This window comes from Elaeis guineensis, chromosome 4 (assembly GCF_000442705.2).
Source record: "Elaeis guineensis isolate ETL-2024a chromosome 4, EG11, whole genome shotgun sequence".
In the NCBI taxonomy this organism is placed as follows: domain Eukaryota; kingdom Viridiplantae; phylum Streptophyta; class Magnoliopsida; order Arecales; family Arecaceae; genus Elaeis; species Elaeis guineensis.
The window spans coordinates 1,488,415-1,505,442 of record NC_025996.2 but is presented as its reverse complement, the minus strand read 5'-3'; the positions used below and the strand labels follow the sequence as shown (position 1 = coordinate 1,505,442).

Genomic DNA, 17,028 nt, shown 5'->3' with positions numbered 1-17,028 from the left:
GAATCTACTAATTTTATCTCAATTCCCATTTCCAAGTGATAAAACAGGACAGTTTCTGAATAGCTTCTGTTTGAACTGATGCACCCCCAATCTATGCCCGTGAATAATATGAATGAGTGAATGCAGAACTGGAACTTTCTTCTTCAATCTCTAAGCCCAGAACTTTTATCTCTGATCATCATTTTTTTTATTCCTTTCAAAAGCCAGTCTTCCATGACCTAGCAGTACAGAAAACCCAAAACATCAATCCGTATCACCAGGTTAGACTATCCCTTCACAAATTCAACTAGTTAGACTATCCTTTGACAAATTCAACTGTACCAAAATCAGAGTTTCTGTTCCTTTAATAACGAGGCTCCAAGTGATACATGATGGCGTTGTACACATTAAGGTTGTCGTACAAGGCACTAGCCCCATAGCTTGTGGAAGTGAAGTATTTCTCTTTTTTATTCTTTTTTTCTTTTTTAGAAAAAGGTCTAATGTCTTTCTTATTATTATTATTTTTTCATTTTCTTCCTTCTGCACCTTTCATATCTCACCGATCCACCCCGCGGATGGTAATGGGTCACGTAGGCCCGGGTTCATGGTGGGTCGAAGCATTTGAGTCAAAAATATCCAATCCCCTAACTGACCTATTTGTCGTTGGGCTGAAAAAAATGTAAAACTTATACTTATTTATGCGGTGCACTAAATCATTTAATTTTTACTTGTCAATTACATGTAACTAAAAAATAGAACAAAATACGGCAAGCAAATGTCACAAAAAAGTCATATTCAACTTGCATGTTATCATCATAACTACAAAGAAACTTAGAACATATAATAATTAACGATTAATTAAATGAACTAATCAACATGATTCATTAGTTTGGGAACCGGCTAATTTCCAATTGGTTCCACTCTGGTGCCCCACCAAGTTTGGAAGCTACACCCGAACCTAAGCATTTAAAAAAGGTGACTTCGGATTGACCCAACTTAAAAATGACCAATTCGAACCTGTTTATTTGGCATGGGTTCATGAAGGTTTGCTGATCCAAATCAGATTTTTTCCGTCGCTAATTTATTCCATCTGATTTGTTATTAATTTTATAGCACTCCTGATACCTTAGCGAAACAGTCAAATTATTGAAAACCAGGCTTGCTTGCTGAGTCTCGGCAGGGTGATTCACCAAACCCCGAAATCCAATAGCTCGACCGGTGTAACGGCTAATTCCCTCTAACAGCTTTTTTTTTTTTTTTTAACCGTCAAATGAGAGCCGGCGAATCCCTCGCCCGCCGCGCGTCGCGTATTCCTTTTCCCTCTCTCTCTCTCTCTCAAAATATATGTAAGAATAGGCAAGGAGTGGGAGAGGAGAGAGCCAGGGGCAGGGAGAGGGACAGAATAGAAACCCCTCGTTTCTATTCTCTCCCACCAACCCTACGCTATATTTGCCCCGAAATCCGCGCCCCCTCCTCCTTCCCCCACTCTCCTTCCCTTTCTCTCCCTTGTCTCCTTTGATTGGATCCATCCGATCCTTCTCCCGCTCGGCATTTAGCGGCTCGGTTCTTGATCTCCTTCTTTCGGCCGATGTTCGTTGATCCCTCCTCCGTTTGGTCCCAATTCCAGGGTTCCGTCTTGCCTCGGATTTAATCGGATTAGGTTTCGATTCCCATTGCTCGGTTCCGGGGTATGACGAGATTTTTTTTTTTTTTTTTTTTTTTTTTTTTGCCTGTGGGTGGGGTCGGGTGGGGGGGGGGGGGGGAGGGATTTGATTGGTCCGTTCTTGCCTTGCATCATTGGTATTGATCCAGTCGTGAAAATACTTTGCTCTTTTTTTCTTTTTTTTTTTTTCAATTTTATTTATCAAAGTTTGAGGAAATTTTGATGCACTTTTGACTGGTTATAGAGCATTTATTCTTCTTCTTCTGTAATTTACAGAGTTAAATATTGTGCACTTCGATTGCAGTATCAATGACTCGATGAACTTTTTAGTTGGATGGTCAGGTGGTCCTTGCTATCATCCAGAATATATCATGTGGTTTGATATATTTGGGTTATAGATGGGACTCTGAAAGAATTTTTAGGTGACATGGATCTGGTTCGGTGGTCTTTATTGAATCAACCTCTGGATTTAAAATGCAAGTGTGTTATGTCCTATTCACATAGGATTTTTGCATGGTTGGAGAAAAAAAGAATAGTTTGTTATATTGTTGACAAGTCATGATGGTAGCTAATGGATTCTTTATTTATTTATTTCCTTTGGACGCTATCCATTATTTTGAATTCTTGGGTTTCTGGATTACTTAATGGTTTTTTATGCCAGTCTTATTATTTATTATCTTTGCTTTGTAGAAGTCTCCAGTCTCAATAATAGGGCACATGGATCTGTTCTTTAAGCTCCTTTCTCGAAAACATTTCACATGGTTACTGTTTTTCATTTCAAAATTGTAACAACTGATCCTTACGATTTTCTTTACAAAACTCTCTATTAAGTTGCGCCTTTAACGTTCCATTATTGGATTCTCACACCTTTTAATTCTATGCTTTGTACTTTTATATTGTTACATATAGGTGACTGTCAACGAGTGTTGTTTGCTGGATTATGCAGAAAGACTTGAAAGGAAGTTTCAGCTGAAGGGAAAATTTTCGTATCTGAACCAAAGGAACCATGAAAAAAGCTTTTGATCAAACATTTAGAGATCTGTAAGATTTATCTATGAATTATATGATCATCCGATTCTGTGAATTTTGTTTCATGTGATGTACTATACCAGAAATTGGAATATCAATGAAAATTTGTCACTTTAGTGCATTACAGGTTAGAACATTGGATAAAGAGGTCTGATAATATCATGAAGTATTTTAACTTTTCAGTCAATGTGACCTGTGGGGATTGCAGTGTCCTCAGATGTATGGCCAGATCTTATTTCAATCTTTTTTCTTGCTAATTTTTTGCAGCAAGAGAGAGGTGAACAAGAAAGTCTTAAAGGTGCCCGGTATTGAGCAGAAGGTTGGTTATCTGATTTTGGCATCCTTTTAGGTTTCATGTACTGTGTGCCTTTCTTTATTAAGCAACATGTTTTAGTAGGGAGAGAAACATATGATTTTGATCTGCCTTGCAATTCCATGTAGATGGAGGGCTATTTGATTAAATTTAAGCTTAACGCTGAAGCATGAAATCAACTCCTTTCCTCCCTGAGAAATGCTATGATTTCACCATTGTGAATGCGTAAAAGACTACAAGGTGACCAATGAGGAGAGATAGGTGACAAAAACCTCCAAATACATAATTCCATTAAACTCCAGGACCTTCCAATCAATGAAGCAAAAGGAGAAAACTTATCCTGAGGCTATACACGTTAGACTGCAAAATCCAACATGGTGCAGCTTTGGTGCTTGGACACTAGTTTTTCAGAGTTCTGGAGTGCTAACTCTTTTGGACACTTGGAGATGACATGGCATAACACTCTGAACTCTGAAGACACTTCAACAATGGAGTGTCCTACTTGATTAAAAGTATCAGCATGTCTCGTGTGTTTGAGTTCTCAATTATTTTATTGCTAATCACTAAGGTATGTAGACTCTTATAGAGGAGAGCCACATCAAAAGTTTATATGCCATGAATCTGAGTTTTCTTTAACAGAAGAGTTTCAGCAAATAGTCAAAGCTATTCTAGTTGCCAGCTATTTTGAAATGTTACATATTTTTACTCCTGTAACATTACCATTTGGAAGTATCCCTGTGTTGAGTTTTTTGGAGGTTGAAATGATGAATGCTTGGGGGGAAACTTAGACACTTCGCACCGATGCCAAGTATCTTTTTAACATAGCAATGCTGTAGAAATGGGAAACAGGAACTTCCTGAATTATGTAAACTCCAAGTCAGATTTCAACAAGAATACTATGAACAAGGATGAAGATTTTCATTTTCATTCACCTCCAGGGAATTAATATCTGTATTCTTGTCTCCAAATTCCAGGTGCTTGATGCGACAAGCAATGAAGCTTGGGGTCCTCATGGGTCGCATCTGGCAGATATTGCACAGGCCACCCGGAACTAGTAAGCTTGCAGATACATCTGCTTTAGGTTACCTGCATTCTCTATTTTGCAACAAGGTTAATCACATTTCAATGCAGTCATGAATATCAGATTATCATGGTGATCATCTGGAAGAGGATTAATGATACTGGAAAAAATTGGCGTCATGTCTATAAGGTGCTGTACAATCTTCTTCTGTCTTGTCGTATCCTTCCTTCCGTGTAAACTGTTATGCTGTATCTATTAATGACCTTTAGTAAATGTCCAAATGTCTGTACAATCTTCTTCCATCTTATCATATGCTGCCTTTCATGCAATCTGTTATGCTGTATAAGTTAATGACTTTCGGTAAATGTCTCAAATGTTTTGAATGTATAACTATTTTTTAATAAATTATGCACTGACACAATGCCACAATGGGTGTGTTGATCAAGTTCTTGAACTTTGTAAATTGTTTATTCTTTTTCTGGTATGCTCTCCGCTAGCAAGTGGCTCTAATAGCTCATTCCATTGACACTCAGGCATTGACTGTCCTGGAGTACCTTGTAGCACATGGATCTGAACGTGTAATTGATGAAATCAGGGAACATGCTTATCAAATATCGGTAGTCTATGCCACCTGTTTTCATTCTTCTGTTATACTTGAATCTGAAACTTATTTAACTTGTTTTTGGCATGAATTTATCAAACTTGCAATGGTTATGAGTGTAGCCTTTCTCTGATTTGTCAGACTTTGTCCGACTTCCAGTATATTGATTCTAGTGGGAGGGATCAGGGAAGCAATGTTAGGAGGAAATCTCAGAGTCTTGTTGCATTAGTAAACAGTAAAGAAAGGATACAGGAGCTTAGAGAGAAAGCTGCTGCTAACAAGGAAAAGTGAGCTTATGTCTTTAACAAATAATGTTGAATTATGCGATAGATTTTGCAAATTTAGTATCTTGTTATATTGCATAGGTATGGTGGTGGCAGAACATATAGGCCCGATTCACGTGGACATGATGATCGCCTTGATGATGATCGTTTTGAGGGTCGTTATGGAAATAGAGATGAAGATCGAAATCGATATGGTAGGGAAAGAGATTCAGGGTATGACAGATATGGCCAAGGTGGGGACTCATCTAGTCAGGATGGTGATCGCTATGGTCGGGATTTTGGTGAACGCTACAGAACAGAAGCTTATGGAGATGAGAATTATAGAGGTCGTGGAAGTGATAGTTACCGATTCAGGTCAAGAAGTAGGAGTGTTGATGTTGATACAGATCGTTCCATTGATGATGATGACCGTTATTCATATCGGTACATGCTAATTCTTCCTTTTATTTCAAATAAAATATATGTATATATTACTTCTTCGTCATGATTAAATTAAATAATATTCACTTTCAGAGTAAACCCTCTGTTCTGTAAGTAATTTTTTTCAAATACACAAGGTACTTAATATCCTCTTTATGGTGCAGAAGTGGTGATGCAAGAGCTGATGACCATGTTCAGGATGGAAGGTAATTTCCATGTGACTGTGCTTCATGGTCATCCTTTAATTGTTGAGTTCCTGGAAGTCTCATGTCTAAAATTAATATCCTAGTGTGTCCTAGCATGTCCCATCGATACCGTTCCAATGAGAAAATGGTACTCAGGACATCCCTGAGGCGCCAGTTGCTTAAGAACCAGGATGTTCTGACCATCCCAGTTTGGCAGTTAGGATGGCTTGGAATGGTTGCATCTGATATTCAGGATGGCTTGGCATCCCATAGTATTTTCTTTTTTCCCCCAATTTTTCCCTCTTCATGCATGTTGTCAGTGGTCATTTTGTCCATCCTGACCCCCATCCTTGTACCGTACTGACCCAAGATGAAACTGGGACAAGTACAAGTATTGAAACTTTAATCGTTGCTCATATCCATGTTTGCGGACCATTGTTTGAAACCTAAATAATTAGTTGTTTCACCAGACAACTTGAGTGCAAACTCTCTGAGGAAAATGCTAGTGCCCCACCTAGTTATGAGGAAGCAAAAAGGGATGCCCAAAACTATGTGCAGGATGAGAGGTAGGGATTTACATTGTTTGGGAAAACATTCTTTGATGTAATCTATTTCTTTTGACATCATGCTCAATTTAAGTGATGGAGGGACCATAGAAGCAACCGTGGATGATACATCTTCACCAGCTGCACCTGAGGCAACTTCTTCCAAAGATGCAAGTCAAAGTCAAGACCCTACCGTCACTGGCGGATCAGTGGCAGCCCAAGACAACATAGTTGATGCGTTTGATGAGTTTGATCCGCGTGGTTCAGGGGCAGGTAACAAAGATCTGGCCTTTCTGTTGGGTTTCTGCAAATCTGCTGCCAAAATAATCTAAACTGATGTCATAACTGTGTAATTTTTGTGCCTACTTCAGCATATGCTTTTACCAACAAGCATGGGCTTTAAACAAAGATATTTTGGTTCAGTTTTTTCCTGCCAAAACAATCTCATGTTCATATTTGAAGTTGTATAATTTTTGTGCCTACTTCAGCATATGTTTTTACCAAGAAGTGTAGCAGCTATTTTGCTATTATAACTAGAACCACATTAACTTTATTATGATCATAACATCTGCTATGCATATGCTAACTTCCACCATGAATGTTTGTCACTGGTTTACAGTGTAAGAAATAGTAATGAGGTTGGAAGTAAATCACAATTGTGATTACATGGGTGCCCTAAATACATGAACAGACGTCTCATATACCACCATAAGTGGGGGCCAAATCTTGCAGCAGAAATGTGTTTGATCATGTGAAACATCATGATAAACATCAATGATGCATCTTCCAAAGTTTTAAATCTCATCGGATAGAGGTATCCTGGTATCTCTATGGAACAGGATGCCCGCTATCCCGTCCTGTCCCGACAACTGTTCCAGTAGATATCTGGTGTCCTCTCTCCTTATTCTTTCTTTTCTTTCTTTCTTTCTTTTCTTTCCTTCCTTGTTCTCTTTCTTTTTCTTCTTTCTTCCTTTCTTTCCTTCTGTTTTTTTTTCTTCCTCCCTTTCTTTCTTTCATCTTTCTCCTTCTTTCATTTCACCTTTTCCCTTTCTTCATTTTTCTTTTTTTTTTCTCTTTCTTCTTCTCTCCCTACATGGATCTGTTTTGGAGTCTCGACCCCATCTTGATCCCGTTTTCTTATAGGAATGGTATGGGACGGTTGGGATGCCCTCAGTCCCGCTGGGACGTAAAACCTTGGCATCTTCTACTATATATTACATAATGCCTTATTTGACTGGAGATTCATAAGGCTGTAAGGCTTGCGTGTTCCATGCTCCATGTGAATATACCTTATATGCCTCATATACTATGAAGCCTCTGAGTACAATGTTTCAGTTTGTTCACTCTTGATTTACTCTATCTAGATTATGTTTTTGAAAAGTATGAGTCACTCATATATATATATTTATTTATCTTTTCTCATAAAATATCATTGCAATAGAAATATAATCCATAACTTTTCTTAGTTAATGGAATTATAGCCATCCATTATATCCTTATTCCTCATTTGATTCAATTATATGCTGAGTGCTAGTTCCACATTGAATGGTCATGTAAAATTAATCTATTCATGTGATTGTTCTCTTGTGTTTGAGAAATACATGCAAAGCCACGGGCACTACATTTGCTGAGTCTAATTTGTGATGGCTGAAGAGATAAAGTAGTCGGAATGAAGCAGCCATTCAAAAACCCTATGAGAGATGCACCATGGATATTCAAGTCTGAAAAGTTCTTTGCCTTGACTCTTGCATTTTTTGGATCATAGTTTTCTTAGGGTAGAGAAGTAATTATGGACTACGACTACCACTGATGGTTGATCATTGTAGTTCGCTCATGCATGCATGAAGTTGTTGGTATACAAAGTTGAGGTGAAGCCCTTAGTCAATTAGAGCCTCTAGTGGGAAACATTTGTGTTTAGTAAGTTACAGTTGATACGAGCAGCCTAAAAGGCTGTCTCACTAGTTAAGGTAAGGTCTACGCAGACTAATTCTTAAGCTTAGGCCTTCTAGCGCACATAGTTTCTATGTAGTTTAGCTCCTAATTATTATGTTCATTTTACAATACCAGTGACCGGAAATTTGATATTATTCAGCTCATAGCTGATATCTAATTTCTTCTTTGGGAACCAAGACCTAATGAGCCACCCCATAGCAAGGTTTTAAGTACTGATTTATATTGGCTGATGCAGGGGCATACGATAGTGATCCAGTATGGTACTACTCCAATATGGAGGCTTGGTACGCCCCATACCAACACATGGCATGTGTTGTGCCGATTCCAACAGTGTACTATGTGCCAATACAGAGGCATAACTTGTACTTTCAAGGTAGTAATATTGGGTTTGATATCGAGACTTAAAAGGTTTGTCATATCAATCTATACCAATATGTATCGACTGTAATAGGATGGTACCGATATATGATCCAATATTGTAATAGGATGGTACCAAGAGTCCATACTTGATTAACAGGATCCAATAATGAGATGGTGAACCTTGCTTAAAACCTCACCACAAGAGTCCATCCTTGATTAGAATGATTCATTATTTTCTACTACTATTAAATGATACAACATATGGATACCATATAAGAACATGACAAACCATCTGGATTCAAAAGTTGTATGGTCATTTGCATTTCTGAGGATTTTTCATCTCCCGTTCCAGTTAGACCAAAGCATGGTGATGACATGGTTTCTTGTAATAGATTTTCATAGTTATCACACTCAAGGTTTCTGAGAATCATTAATTTTGTTTTAAAAAATTCTGATCAGGTGATTATTGTTTCTTCATTAACATATTTTGTTGTTGGAAGGTGTTCTCACGAATCATTGTCTAAGTTCATTCTTGCTTAGGCAAGTTCACATCACATCAAAAATATTTCTTATTCATGCTTTGATATATTTATAATATTAATGGCAGTAAGATGATGAATTGCTGGTGGATTGTGACTATTGGTCAAGTTCTTCTGGCTGAAAATCTTTTAGTTTGTCTCTTTTATCTTTGTTGTTGTCGTCATATTTTCCTCATTCCAGTTCTTTACATAAAACTAAATTAGATGCCATATCAAATTTCTGGTCTAAATCTAGTGCGTTTAGTTAATTACTTTGAAAGAATGACCCTTGTAATCCCTCACAATCTTGAGCCATTTTACCCAATCAGAATTTTGTTTCTAAATCAGAATTAGTTCCAAATTATCTTTTTCGAAGAAAGACCATGGATCCTTGTCTGATTTACTTATTTTAGACAAATTCTACTCCAGCATTCCAAGGCTACTCCAGTTAATTAAACTTTACATGATGTTCTATGTTTACCTAAAAATTCCATTTTAACCTTTCAGATCTAAAATTTAGACATCAGAGCTAAAAGTTTTTCTGTAGTCATCACTACTACCCCAGCGGTGTATCATTTCTTACTTCTGGGTATTGATTATACGAGGTATATCTTTTTCTAATTCTATTGCACAGTAAGCTTAGTTTAGAGAGAGCTCCTTGTAGATTATATGCTTCTAAATACACCTCTGTCCACATAATCCGTCAAGCTAACAACTTCTACCCAACTTTTCATTACAAATCTCTTCTTTTCTTAGCAAAATCACTAATAACAAATTTGTGAAAAATTAAAGGAATGAATTCAGTCAGTGGCAATATCAATGAGTTTTCTTCCACTTTGTTCCAAAATTTTGTTGCTGACTAGCAAGATGGCTGCCTAGGATTGGCATGGATAAGATCAACACTGGTTCTCAGAGGCAGGATTTAAGAAATAAACATCTTGAACATCTTAATTAATGCCTTTAACAATTCTGTGGCCTTTAGAGAGTCAACATGTTGGAAGTTGTCATAACAGCTCTGGCAATACTATTTCTTGCGCATTTCATTTTTCTTAAACTGGTAAGTGGCTTGATATGCTGACCATTCAGGTTCATCGGTTTCTATATACCGATAATATCAGATGATTAAAATATTTGATTAACAATGACCAATTTTCTGTCATTTGAGTTAATGCAAGCTCTCCCTGATGTTCTTTGTTGGAGAAAGATACCAATCTTACGTCATCCTATAACCCTAAAATCAGACAGCTTAGCACAAACAGTCTAGGTGGTTCAGAAGTTCTTTTAACCTTTCAAATCATGATCTTGAAGCTCATGGAGGATGTTTGGGAAAAAATGAATATTATAATTCTTCAATATTTTATTATTAGAACTTTGAGCCATTTCACTTAGTCTCAATAAATTGGGCTTGTTGCTTTATTGATGACTAATTAAGCCAGTGTGGCTAAAAAATGGTTGATGGTGGTCACAACTGGAATTCATTTTCTTCCCAACTTTATGATTTTTCAGGCTTGTAAAATCAGGCTGTTCATTCATGATTGCTTTCCCAATTGTCAAACATTTCTATTTGCCCTTCCAGTTCCTTGCTTTCTATCTAATAAAACAAATGCTGTTTTTTCTAGTAAAATTTCAGATACCCTTTGACTCCTTCCTGCATTTTTTCCAAATTTACACCTATGCATTATCTACTTTGTGTATGTAAACTCTAAAGTGTTTAATAGATACATGTACTCATTTTGCCTGACTAGATCTAGTAATATTTTTTCTGAAACTCATCAGTTCGACTGAAGTTATGCTAATAATACTGTTTCAAGAATTTTTGTTTAATAGTATAATTTCGAGACTAGCAATATGGTTTTTAAGATTTTGTCCGTCCAAGTAATACTATGCTTATGTTCTCTGGGATTCTGTCTAGCTCATCATTGTACCATACATTCTATAGTTTGTGAATATCTGTTTCCTTAAAGTTTGTGTTTGAAGGATCGCATTCTTTTCACCTTTAATTTTAGAAGAACTAAAATTATCTACAACAAGCTTAGTTTCCGGAAGTGTGTTGGGTGATGCTACGTGGAAGCAGGTCTCGTAAAAAAATTTAATAAGAAAAGTAGAAAACACTTAGGAAGGAGTTGCATGGACAAGCTTCTGAGGAGATTCACAAACAGATGCATCACCCTAAAAGGAAGATTCCTGATACCAAGATGTAAAGTTTATGGGCTCAGTCCATTCTTGCTTTTACTATACATTTCCAGGAGTACTAATGTAACACAGTTCCTTCATTTTGCTTTCAAATATTACAAGTTCTGAGTTTCTCCAAAACTAAAAGAAGCTCGACCCATTTTAAAGGTTTACGAGAGCTTGGAATTTGCTTCAATTTTTTTCATCGTGCTTCAGTGCCGATTCTCCCTGTTTAGCTCCCTACTCCAACCATTTGTGTTTTTTTTTCTTCTCTTTAATGTTTCTTTTTCTCCGATCAGTATTATGCATGTAACCACTTTACATTAGAAACATCGAAAGATCAACTTGCTCTGGCTTCTTTTTCTCTACAGCAAAGGTTGGCTCATGTGCAAGAATTTGACATAATGAATCGCTTGCTAGGTAGATACTTCATGTGGATCCTTTTATCTTTGTAATTGGAGACAATCCTTTGCTGGTTGGGCTAGTATTAAAATGTTATAGAAGTTAGTTTATTATCATTAATAAATAAAATCATGAGGTTTTGTTAAATGATAGTTTGGTACCATTGTCGATGTGGCTGTGACAACAAGAAGTCTCAAGCTGTCAAAGGATTGCTTGATTCTCAGTGTTCTTTATATGCATTGTATGATTCAAATGAATTTTCAAATCAATTGATGAAGCAAGTAGTAATATCTGAGTGGTTTTTGTAAATTTGATGAAGAATTTAAAGCATGAGTTCTTCGTTATTGTTTAATATTATCATCTGTTTCTACCAAAAAGAAAAAAAACTATCATGTGCATCAACCTGTTATTTTGGATACACAGTAATTGCAAGCACCACATGCCAAACTACTTTGACTTCTTTTCATTTTTCTCAGCTGCTCCACCTGCTGCAAGTAATCAAGAGTTGGACATTTTTGGATACTTATCAGCACCAGATTCTGCAAATTCAATGGCTCTGATGACTTTACCTTCTGGCATTACGCTTCTGAAGCTGATATGCCATTAATTCTGGTTTTGGGACAAATCCTGTTGCCCCATCAACTTCCTCTGCTACTGTAAACCAGGTATATTTGGTCATCTATATTGGGCGTTTATATCTGATTTAGTATCATATTTGGTCCTGGGTGCTAGTTAATCTAGTACTCTTACGACTTGTCATGATCTTATCTCTTCGAATTCTCCTAAAAAGTGAACTTTTTTCTTTTTAATCTAAATCCCAAAACATATAAATTCCAGTCCTAGATAATACTTTGTGTATGAAAACTCAGATGAATCAGCTTCTTCTTTTTTTTTTTTTTTTGCGCCAAATATTTATAGATGTTGAATAGAAATAGAACATACTTTTATGTTGTATATTCTGCCAAATAACTGTTTTGGAAGGTGGTCCTTTGGGTGCCTAGGTGACTGCATGAGCTTGGGCAATCACCTGGCTGCCATTTTAGGGCCTAATTCCAAAGTGGCCACCATGTGATGCCCTGCTGCTTAGTGGTGCACCTTGATGGGTCAGATTGGACAGTAGTTTGGAGTTAATCATGTATTATGCAGGGTGAGTGAGGGCTTTTGATGTTTTAGGTGAGTGGCTTATCAACAACACCCTTCCCCTTACCCCCTTTGTGCATAAACACTTAGTTTGTTTCCAAGTTACAAGCTTGCTGTAACAGTTGTTTAGTTCCAACTCTGTATTGATTTTTCTATGATTGCTTGTTGATTAATTGAACTACCGCCTACTGGGCAGTTTTTTTGGATCATCAAGCTACTTTATTATAATTTGTCGGAGAAGCATAAGACTTTTTGAGGAGAAACATAAAGTTCACATTGTTTCAGTTTTTGTTTAATTTATTTTTTCCTTCAATTTCTTCTTATTTATTCTAATATTCTAGATATTTCTATATATTTATGAATCTTAATTGCTTTTTATTAATATTTGATATAATCCATCTGGGTATCTATCTAAGCATCATCGGTTGCAGAAGTGCTAGCCGGTCTCCTGCACTCTATGCAGCAACTGACTTGGAAAATAGTGGTCTGGATTTGTTTTAATAATCACAAATGATTTTCACTAGCAATCCTTTTCCTCTAGAATGAGAAGCCTTTAAAAACCTTCTAATCCCGTATTCCTTCTGTTCATTCTCCATTGCCGAACAATCATGATTTCTATTTTATCTATGCCCAGCCTGTTGAAAATCCTTTTGGAGATTCCCCTTTCAAGGCTACTCAAGAAGAATTCCCGCCTCAGCCACAAGACTTCACAGCTGCCCCTTCCTTCCAGCCTCCTGGATCAGCTGGTGGTACTGAAACTCAACCACCAATAGCCCCAGCCATGGAAGCATTCTCAAACTTTGATTTTGGTGACACCTTGGGTGATATTACTTACGCTCCAACTGTAGCAAATAGTCAATATTTTCTGCAGGTCCTACATTTTTGGCTCCAGAGTTGCCCATAACACAGGAAAACAGCGATATTCTCGCAGATATTCTACCGCCAACAGGCCTTGCAGCTGAAATCCCTTCACAGGCACTTCAGCATACAGCTATGACAACTACAACAAGTGCTCAAATGAATTTCCTTCCCCACTCAGAGGGAGCTATTCTACCACAGATGAGCCTTGCAGCCAAAATCCCTACACAGGCAGCTCAACCTGCAGCTCCAACAGTCACAAATGGTGCTCGAATGAGTTTCGTCCCCTGTGCAGGGCTATCAACTCCACAAGCAGCTTCAGTTTCATCACAGGCAGCTTATTTCGCAGCTCCAGCCAGTCCGCAGGCAGCTCAACCCACAGCTCCAACAACCACATATGGCGCTCAAATGGATTTTCTCCCTTATTCAAACCTATCAACTCCACAAGCAGTTGCAGTTTCATCACAGGCAGCTCATTGTGCAGCTCCAACTAGCATGCAGACAGCTCAACCAGCAGGTCCAACACCTACAAATGGGGCTCAAATGAGTTTTCTCCCCCATTCAGAGCTATCAACTCCACAGTCTGCTCCAGCTACATCACAGGCAGCGCATTTTGCAGCTCCAGCTAGTATGCATGCAGCTTCATCTGATAACCTTCCCTTCCAGCCAGTTGCATCCACTCCGGTAGCTTCACAAGCAACTTCCACTACCTCGGCTCTACCTCCTGTAAAAGCTCAGCCATCAAAATTCCAGCCAAAATCTGCAGTTTGGGCAGACACATTGAGCCGAGGTCTTATCGATCTGAACATATCTGGACGTAAGTGCTTGCTGTTTTCGCTTACTTTTTTCCCATAAATGTCTTACCATTTTAAAAAATTCTTCGCGATGTAAGATAAAATTTCTTGTTTCTGATCTTTGTTGTTTCTAACTATTTGTTCATTGAGTTCTGATTTCTGCTGCAGCTAAAGTCAATCCCCTAGCAGATATTGGAATTGACTTTGAGGCCATCAATCGGAGGGAGAAGAGAAAAGAGATGAAAAGCTCTGCTGTGACTCCTGTGACATCTACCATCACCATGGGCAAAGCTATGGGAGCTGGCTCTGGTATCGGTCGCGCTGGTGCAAGTAGCCTTGCCCCACCTCCAAATCCCGCGATCAACCCTGCCCTGGGAATGGGCATGGGCATGGGCATGGGAATGGGTGGAGGAACTGGCATGGGAATGGGTGTTGGCATGAGCATGGGCGGGTATGGTGGGGGCATGAATCAATTACCTATGGGCATGGGAATGGGGATGAACATGGGTATGGGAACGGGGATGAACATGGGCATGGGTCAAGGAGCACACATGCAACCTCCCACCGGAATGCCTTCCGTTCCTGGCATGGCTCCGGGTCCTGGCTTGTCAGCCTACAATCCCACGATGGGTATGGGTAACTATGGCTCGCAACAGCCATATGGAGGTGGGTATAGATGAAAGAGTTTAATCATGAAGAAAACTGGGAGGAGAAACGAACACAAATGTCACATGTTTGCAGTATAAGTTGCAATAGAATGTGAGATTTGGTGGCACTGGTTTTACTAAGCAGGTTGATTAAGATGTGTGTGTGTAATTTCCGTTCATTGTTTGGGCGTTAAGATTCTATCAATGTCTCGTGTTGGCAGTCAGGCCTGCTCTGCTAGTATCTGATGTGGTGTTATGTAGATGATAGATTATTCGAGGTTCATTAGTGGATTTTTTTTCCTAAATTTGTTCCAGCATGTTTGCTGGAAGGAAAATAAATTGAGTTGTCATTTTTTTTTTCATATTCAAAAACCTTGTTGAATTTTGAGAAATTTTCCATTAGATCATCCGAATTTGGCACGATGACATCTGATATTGTCAGGTTACTATGGCAGATGAAACACTCTCTGAATAGTTTACGCTCTTCTATTTATGTTAAATTTTTAAGATTTCCTCTGAAAATATTATTACATTTTCACGGAATGCCCGCAATGCTTACAGACAAATGTCCTTGTTGGTGTGAAAATACAAAATATAGAGGAATGCGCACTTGTTTTTTTTCTTTTTTCTTTTTAAAAAAAAGTGCAAAACCATGGGCAAGCCAGCAGCTTCATCTCATGGCGAAAATGATGGCATGCTCACTGACTCATCGATATTGACAACGGGACAGCAAAGATGGTAGCACAGGCAGTTTCTGCTAGTGTTTGTTTGTTTTTTTTTTTTTTTTTAACTTAAATTGGAGGCTAAAACAGCCACCCAGATTTTTTTTTTTTTTTTGAAAAGTAACAGCCACCCAGAAATTTAAACATAGTTCTGACGTGTGATGCGTTAGGCATATGATAGAGTCTCGAAGCTTCACCTACGCTATCGACCTTGTGGCAGAATGCACGCATCATCTCTGACAGATCACCGACCCAGGAATTTTAGGAACAAGTTCAAGATCTAACAGACTAAAGAATATATCGGCAGTGCCCAATGGTGAGAGCAAGAAGTACTAGTAAAGGCAACTAATTAACACTTCGATTTAACAAAACAATATCCCTAAGTCAAACAACAATTTTAAATGAGAATATTTCGACTTCCCATCTTCTCTTCATTCTCTCTCTCATTCCAAGTGACATTTAAAAAAAGATTTAATATAGGAGACCTTTTTATAATTAATTTGGTACAATATAAGCACCTCTTGATCTAAAAAAAAAAAAAACATCACTTGAATGGATTTTATGGAGAGCATCTCTCCTCACATCTCTCTATTATAATATGAGTTGACTCGAACTGATTTTTTGCTTTTAAGTAGTGAAAAGGGCTAGTTTCCATTCTCTCTACCGGCCCCGTTGACCATGATTTCATATTGCACCTTTCACGCGAATCTGTAGACCGCAACTTTAGCCCTCAAATAAGCTAGTAAGCTACTAGCTGTCGTGCCGAGAGTGCATACATACGGATTCGGATTGTATCTTTGGCATAAAAGAACGGTGGATGTTCTTTAACAATGTCGATAATTGAATTACGTCCTGCACAGATTTTAAAATACTCCGAACTTCTTCATCCGTACAGATCTTGAAACGGCCATTGCGCGATCCAACGGTTGATTCACACGGAGGGTGAATCCTGCATAACTCCTGTCGGCATTGAAGCGGAATCAAAGCCCTTCTACCGCTACGCATGATAAGGCTTGTATCATCCGAACCAACCTTCCATGGCTAAGTTGATTCAGATTGATGAAAAGCTGAAAAGTATATAAAATACAATAAAGTAAGCTGCCTGCTGTCCGTTTGTCTGTGCAACAGGACAAATATTCAATTCAAAGCTCCTTTACTGGAAGCAAAATTTTCCCTACGACTTGCCTAAAGTTCGGCAAAGATTCAATCTATCTTGCCGGTCAAAGATTCTAGCTTCTGTACAATCTCTATAAATCTTCCTACAGACTCCAAAAAAATGGAACTTCAATCTGATGCGGATATCCAATCCCTCCGCTGAGATGTCCAGCGGATTCCGGGGCCTTGACGAATGGCCGGCCACCATTGTTGTTAGAAGAGCAAAAGGCCCGGGGCATAGCCGGATGAACCAATGTAAATGAGTGT

General features: G+C 38.2%; 1 protein-coding gene across 1 annotated transcript; it reads left to right on the top strand.

Annotated features, from left to right (window-relative positions):
* Window positions 1-1,286: 1,286 nt before the first annotated feature.
* On the top strand, window positions 1,287-15,310 carry LOC105044304 (clathrin interactor EPSIN 3). Its single transcript, XM_010922155.4, is given in 16 exon segments — window positions 1,287-1,667; window positions 2,552-2,683; window positions 2,939-2,990; window positions 3,959-4,038; window positions 4,116-4,194; window positions 4,539-4,622; window positions 4,748-4,893; window positions 4,972-5,313; window positions 5,475-5,516; window positions 5,966-6,061; window positions 6,135-6,313; window positions 11,922-12,039; window positions 12,041-12,110; window positions 13,220-13,439; window positions 13,442-14,260; window positions 14,406-15,310. Coding segments are annotated over 15 exon segments (2,874 nt in total). The 5' UTR covers window positions 1,287-1,667; window positions 2,552-2,648; the 3' UTR covers window positions 14,918-15,310.
* Window positions 15,311-17,028: the final 1,718 nt, after the last annotated feature.